The sequence below is a fragment of the Larimichthys crocea genome, chromosome III, assembly GCF_000972845.2.
Source record: "Larimichthys crocea isolate SSNF chromosome III, L_crocea_2.0, whole genome shotgun sequence".
NCBI classification, from domain to species: domain Eukaryota; kingdom Metazoa; phylum Chordata; class Actinopteri; family Sciaenidae; genus Larimichthys; species Larimichthys crocea.
Window position 1 is genome coordinate 19,385,931 of NC_040013.1, and position 7,011 is coordinate 19,392,941.

The 7,011-nt window shown below is 40.0% G+C and overlaps 1 protein-coding gene across 1 annotated transcript; it reads right to left on the minus strand.

The window, feature by feature from the left end:
- Positions 1-382: 382 nt before the first annotated feature.
- Positions 383-5,737, minus strand: LOC104928877 (G-protein coupled receptor 26). The gene is made up of 3 exons (XM_010743242.3): positions 4,597-5,737; positions 3,562-3,675; positions 383-2,564 (listed from the first exon to the last, which is right to left on the minus strand). Exons 1-3 carry the CDS (start codon positions 5,265-5,267, stop codon positions 2,294-2,296), a joined length of 1,056 nt encoding a protein of 351 aa, XP_010741544.1. The 5' UTR covers positions 5,268-5,737; the 3' UTR covers positions 383-2,293.
- Between the last annotated feature and the right edge of the window lie 1,274 nt (positions 5,738-7,011).

Genomic DNA, 7,011 nt, shown 5'->3' on the forward strand with positions numbered 1-7,011 from the left:
AGCCCTGATGCTTTTGTTAAAAGTCTTTGTTCTGCTGCCACATCAACAGCAGTAGTGGTGGGTGGAACACATCTTTAATGATTTTTGAAATGAAATTAATTATTCCCTCTCCTTGACTTAATCAGCGGGGGAGTATAAAGGTGTTAAAGATTTGGCAGACTTATCTTTTGGAAAAAGCATTGTTCAAGTCAAAAAATTGTGAAGATGCATCATTTCAAGTAATGATCCAGGCATGAAAACATGTGTAAGAAGAAACTAGTTGAGGTCTTAAAATTTCAAAATGCACAGCATTTATTGCAATATAAACACAAACATATTTAGCAAAAAAATCTGACACAATTTTGACAAAAATAAATAGATTTTACACATTTTAAAGGCTTCATACTGTCACAGTAAAGTAAAAACACAACATCCTGATTCGCCAGTGTTGTCAAAATGAAACATTTTTCCAACCCAGCCTTCACACAGACGCTCATACGGCATGAGCTGGAATGTTAAAAATACATCACTGAATAGTTGCTACAACATTCAAATAATATTTCACCCTGTTTTTCCTGATGTAACAACACAATGTGGTGGTATTACAAAACTTAAAACTTTCTTACAATTTGACCAAACTGCGTAACAGGCTCTATCATTACTTAACCACAGCACAGAATACCAAGCAAATGATTGAATATGAAAGGTTTCCTCTGTTGGGTTTTGATTAAATCAGAGAGCTCATTGTCTAAAAGGCACTTTAGAACTCGGGCCTCACAGCTACAACATACAGTAATTTCAATTAAACCATCAATGCAGTGCACTGCTGTGCATACAACATGACCGCACTGTCAAAACATCATCTACTTTATATTATCCCATAAACACCTATACTACTTTATCCAGCCAGAGAATCATCATTGAGGTCAGAAGAAATTCAACCATTCAGTACAGGTGGCACGTAACAGATTTTAGTAGACCAAATAATTTACAACTGTGAGGTAATGGAATACTCTTTTCTTTTTTGTGTAATACATCACTGATTTGACCAAACCTTTAACAACATCCGATAATACTATAATATCAATACTTATACTTAGATTTAGTCTAGTGTTAGTCCCTCTAATCAACGCGGGAGGTGACTGCAAGCTCCTGTGTTCTAAAGTCTGAGGATACTGTTCAGTTCATGTCTTTAAAGGTCCAGTGTGTAAGATTCAGGGGGCTCTGTTTAAAGAATTTGGCAGAAATATAATAAAATATGCATAACTATGTTTTTGTCCGTGTATAATCACCTTTAAACACAAATCATTATGTTTTTGTTACCTTCGAATTAGACTTTTATATCTAAAAAACAATGCAGGTCTCCCATGAAGTCCGTCATATTGAACCACCGCGTTTCTACAGTAGCCCAGAACAGACAAACTAAACAAGGCCACCATGAATTCTTCTTCATGCTAGGAGAAGATGGTGAAGCGATGGAGTTCAAATCAACTACCTGTGCCACTAAATCCTACACACTGGTCCTTTAATGACATTTCATCAGTCTTACAGAAGCTATATGATTGTACTATCACTATCAGTATGCTTTAAAATTATCTCATTAGAACCTGTTCGTTTCTCATATTTGTACTGAAATACGTAATGCCATTACAGTCTACGCACACAACCTACAAAAGTGGACGGTCTATTCTGCTTCAAAGGATAAGGCTGATGATATTCTATATTCTTCAATTAACTGATCCTTATGACCTGTGCAGTCAAAGCCTGATATAGCCTATTCCTCTCTGTCACAATTATGAGTCATACTGCTGCACTGGGTGACATGTTCCTTCATTTCCATGAACATAGGATAGGCTCTGTATCTTATTCAGAGTTAATCCCATGTGCACCGTCTGCTGCTGTAAATATTCACTCGTGTACTCTGCTACTGGAAGTAGCCCCCTACAAATGCACTTTTTTACTGCAGAGGACTGCAGTGCAGCCAGGAAATTATTAAGCCTTTTTGAAAATAAAGTATTTTTGTGACCTATTTTAAGATTTATGTCTTCACTAGGAACAAATGAGAGTGGGGCTGAGAGCTCATGTGTCATTATGGTCTTTTGTTGACAATGTGGAAAAAAAAAATAGGATATTGCCAGCCTTGTCCTTCAAAAAGTAATTAAGTAACAAGCTTGTTCACTGATGTTCTGATGTAACACCATCTCACAGAGGTTAAACCCCTGTTCTCATGAGTGTTAACCTCAAAGTAAGAAGTCAAATCAAAGACGTCTGTAGCATGGTAAAGTACTCTAATTGTCTCTGAAAGTGATGACCTTCACTGACCAAGTGGCTTGTTAGTAGGTAGTTGGATGTTGTTGGTTGTGTTGGAGTTGCTCCTTCCTGTGTTGTTCTCCATACTGAGGGAGGTGGAGTTGAGAGGACTCCTCTTGAGGATTTTATTAGCCAGAAGGCTGCAGGTCTTCCTGTACTGGTGACGCAGCAGTGAGTAGACAAACGGGTCGCTCGCTGCCTTGCTGTAGGCCAAACATTTGGACAGCACACCCCAGTAAGGGCTTATGGGCCACGGGGAGAAGAGCTCTACAATTCTACCTCAAATCAAGCAAAAAGAGGAAAAAAAAGTCACACACCATCAGCAGATGAGCCAGTTTTTAGAGCAGTGTAATTGGAGTGGAAGACATATAAAGCAGAATAACCCTCCCCCAGTGCAGTAATATTGTGAAAATGTCATCATTTCACTTCACTGAAATGTCATCACTGTGTTGGGAAATGTGAAGTGATGGGTGTCATTTTTGCTGCTTCTGGACTTCTTGTTGGTTAAAAACATATTACAACAGATCCGGTGTTTGACAGTTATTTTGTCCTAATTAATTCAATTAAAGCCAAGACAAAATAAAAACCAACAGGAGCATTGTTTTGTCTTTAATCTGTCTTCTTAATTAGTGTGATCTCCTTTAAGTCTAACGTGTCTCACCAGCTACTAATGTGCTTCCTTTCTATTTCCATACCACAATTCTAACAACTTCTGACAGGTTGCCACCATTAATTCTGGCGCTAATACTAATGAGAGCCAGTGATACGATCACAGACTCATTTGCTATCTCTCTCTTTGTCTGCCGCTCTCCCTCTCATCTCTTCAATAATGGAGGCTCAGGGACAGGGATTAGAAATGTGTGTAGAAGCAATACGATATGATGTTATGAAAAGAAAGCAGTTGAAAATGTTTAAAATGTTACCAGATAACAAGACAGCATTGAAAATAATTATCTTAGCCATCTGTTTTCAGGCGATCAGCCAAGTGTAGCCACATTTGCAGCTACAACAAGGTAAGTGAAACCCCAGATTCCCTCAGTCAAATAGACTAAATCTTGGGAGACTTGTTCTACTTATTCCTCTGAACCAGGAAAATAATCTGAAACCCTTTTATTTCTGAGGAAAGACAAAACGTGCAGAATTCAAATGCAGTTCAATCGTCTATCTCCTTGTTGTTTTGATGATACTCTACATGGTTTTAAATAGCTCACACATACCTGTATGCATACCCACACAAAAAACCCATGCACATTGTTATGCATCTCTGCTCACCTTGTGATGACATAAGGGGTGAAGCACACAACAAATGTGCCAATGAATGTACTGATCTTCTTGGTGGCCCTCAGCCTCCTCCGCTTCTGCTCATCCAAGCATTTCTGGCGCACACTGCCAAAGCACACAGGTATACCATTATCTGCCCGGGAGGCATGATCAGAGACATGCAGACATAATGAAGCAGTCCACGGAGAAAACATGTGGGATGGATGTGAGGAAAGCAGTGAACTGTGCGCTGCTATCTCTGAGGATTACAATGTGGAAATTTCACAGTGCACAGATATCAATTATGTAAATTGGGAGCAATTCAAAGTTGAAATATTTGACTACGTCAGGATGAAGCGCAAATGACAGAAGCGCAAAACAAGAAGAAGTCTTGCTGACCTTCATGAGATGTTATAATTTAAACACTGACTGCCAGGAGACTTCAATCACCACCATCATCATCAGTGAAGTCTTTAAATATGTAGTCATGTAGAGGGATGCCCCAAAAAGATGTGTTTTTATAGTTTGAAGTCTACTTTTGATAGTGTAGGGAACTATGGTGACTTACTACATTCATTACTGATTAATGTTATAATTATTTTTACAAATAGCTGATTATATGTAGAAGAATGTGCATCGTATGTGCCAGAATCCAAGGTGGCATTTTCAAATTGCTTATTTTGTCTAACAAACATCTGAAATAGAAAATCTTAAAATTAAAATGATTTATACAGTTTTGATAAATAAGTTGGGTATCAGTTTTTAATGTTTTTCGGTCCATCAAGTGATATGTTCAGCGCTTTTTTTTTCAAAGATGAGAAGAAAGGAAAATCCACCATAATGATCTCATAATAAAATTAGAAATAGACAGACTAAATGCAGGACTTCTGGCGCATTATGTTTGTGTCTTGAGCACACAGAATGTGAACATGCTTCACATACTGGACATAATTTAAAAAAAGAGCAGATACAAACATTTCATTAAAAGACAAATGATTTCAAAGGACAAATGGGTTAGTTTGAATGCATCTCTAATGATCTGTTTACCTGGGGTGGATATCCACAAGCAGCACCAACGTCTGCATAGTGATCACGTCGATGCGTTTACAGTGAAACCTTGCAACTTTCAGCACTTTCAGGTACGTTACACACAACACGATAAGCGTGAGGAGGAAAGTGAGAGAGTGCAAAGCCACGGTAAAAATGATAAACTGCGTCCTGGCTCCCTTCGCCTTGACATTGCAGAGAGTGCACGATGCGTAAAGGTGGTGGTACCCGACCCAGGACCGGCAGGTGGCCACTGTGGAGAAGCAAAGTGAGTGTATCCACGTGTATCCTAGTGCTATCACTGCGTCCCGGTGCCGTATTCTTGAGTGATAGCTTAGCGGGAAAACCACCGCCACCCATCTATCGATGCTGAGAGCTGCCATGCTCAGCATAGAGTTTGTGGTGAGAAAAGTGTCGAGGAAACCCACAATCTGACAGAAGACGCTGCCTCCGGGGTGGCCCGTGGTGATGAGCCCGATCAGAGTTAGTGGCATGTTGGACACGCTTAGCAACAGGTTGCAAAACGTCAAGTTGAGAATAAAAAGACCGGGTACCTGTTTGCGGATCTCCGGGTTGTACACAAAGCAGATCAGCACCACAATGTTGGACAGCAGCGACACAACAATAATCCCCAAAACCAACACGAAAGCAACTAAGTCCGCTGCGTCCATGTTGCCCCCTCTCAAATATCCAGACTTTTGATGAGTGCATCCACCGTCCTGATGCAAACTGTCATCGTGAGTTGCAGTCACAACATATCCAACACATATTCACCCTTCCCTAGCACCAAACGTCTTCAGTAAACGAAGCGCTCCCTCCAACAGCCTCCACGTTGGGAATTCATAGAAATAAAGCTCACCTGATTATTAGGAGGAAATTTCAAAGTCTGTTTCATGTGAACGGGGTCACAGCAGGAGGCTGGTTCTCGTGAGGCGCTGCGGTAGTTTTCAAGCACCCTTGTCATGCCACTGGCCTCACAGCTCCGGGTTACCCAGCTGCGCAATTGCGCATTGACATGATGGCAGCTTTGAAAATGACATGAGAGTACTTCAAGCTGTCGGTCTCTCTACTTATATTTTCTTGTCTGTCAGTCTAAAAAGCACGTCGGTGCACCCCTGTTCAGAAATAGCATTTTAGTGTAAAAATAGCTGCACGACGCACGATTGCGTAGCTGGTGGTAAGGCTGATGTCACGAGCATCACGTTGAACAGTAATGAGATGTTTTGTGCAAACTATACGTAGATCAAGTACGTGTGTTAATTAATTATTGTTTTTTTTCCCCCCCTCAATCAATCAGTCTCTGACCAGATCACCATCGTCACTTTGTTACAATTTACGAGCAGCAAACACTTACAGTTAAATCCACAGCTCAGACGTCATCGCGATAGAGGGAGACCCACAGCCCCATCAGTGCAGTGCTCAAAGCCTTATAAGGGGCTTTAAATGGAGGCAGTGTAACTGGACTACTCCAACCACATTATTAGTCCACAGTACAGCAGCACCACCGCCTGTGAGTGTATGTGTGTGTGTGTGTGTGTGTGTGTGTGCAGCCTTCAAGCCTTGTTTTCAGAATTTGTTTCTACTTTAACATTTTCAGTAAATTGTACTTAGAAGTACAGATAACATTACTTCACATTGTCATGTCTATCGCCGTACCTTCTACAGCAGTGGATAAACTGTCCGCCGAGTTATCTGCAGCCAAAAATATTCATAGTCAGACATAGTTTCTATGTTTAACTCATTTTGATCAATTTGCTCTGACAGACAAAAGCAAGAGAAAATTAAAAAAAAACAAGAAGAAGCAAAACATCGAGGGAAGACATGATGAAAGATAAGGACAGTGAACCTGACAAACATCAATAAATATAAATGAATACAAAAAATAAGACTAAAACAATAAAATTCATAAATAATAAAACAGGTATAAATCAATCAAAAGAATTAAACAATTACGCCACATAAAAGCAAGTCTATAAAATAGGTTTTAGGAAGTGATTTCAAGAGAAGTTACTCAGCCTTAGATCGTGCCAAAGCTGAGAGGATTATTTTTTTATCTCTTCAAGTCTGTTATTAATAACAGGGACACAGTTTCTGTTCGAGTCCTTTGCTTTCAGGAGGAGGTGGGCCAAAACCTGGATTCTCCTCACCTAAACACATCAAAAGCAGGAAACCTACCAGAGGGCAGTGATGTCATGGATGAACTGGAGAACACTTCAGGCAATGGGCCTCCTTTCTGGCCAAAGTTATGAACTGTAACTTGAACATGCAAAACATTTTACTTTTATTCAACAGATGGACCGCATTGGCTGTAGCCTAATATATCCATCCCAAAAAATAGTTTGGAACATTATGTCAGGTAAGCCAGCCCTTGCTTGGAAGTTGAAACACTAGATCTTGAACCTCTTCCCAGGTTCA

Bases quoted from the DNA above. Each gene is read 5' to 3' on its own strand.
- LOC104928877 (XM_010743242.3), bottom strand. From the start codon at position 5,267: ATGGACGCAGCGGACTTAGTTGCTTTCGTGTTGGTTTTGGGGATTATT. The intron at 3,676-4,596 runs GTAAACAGATCA...GTGCTTTGGCAG, and splicing joins CTTGTGGATATCCACCCCAG to TGTGCGCCAGAAATGCTTGG. The intron at 2,565-3,561 runs GTGAGCAGAGAT...GATTTGAGGTAG, and splicing joins ACCCCTTATGTCATCACAAG to AATTGTAGAGCTCTTCTCCC.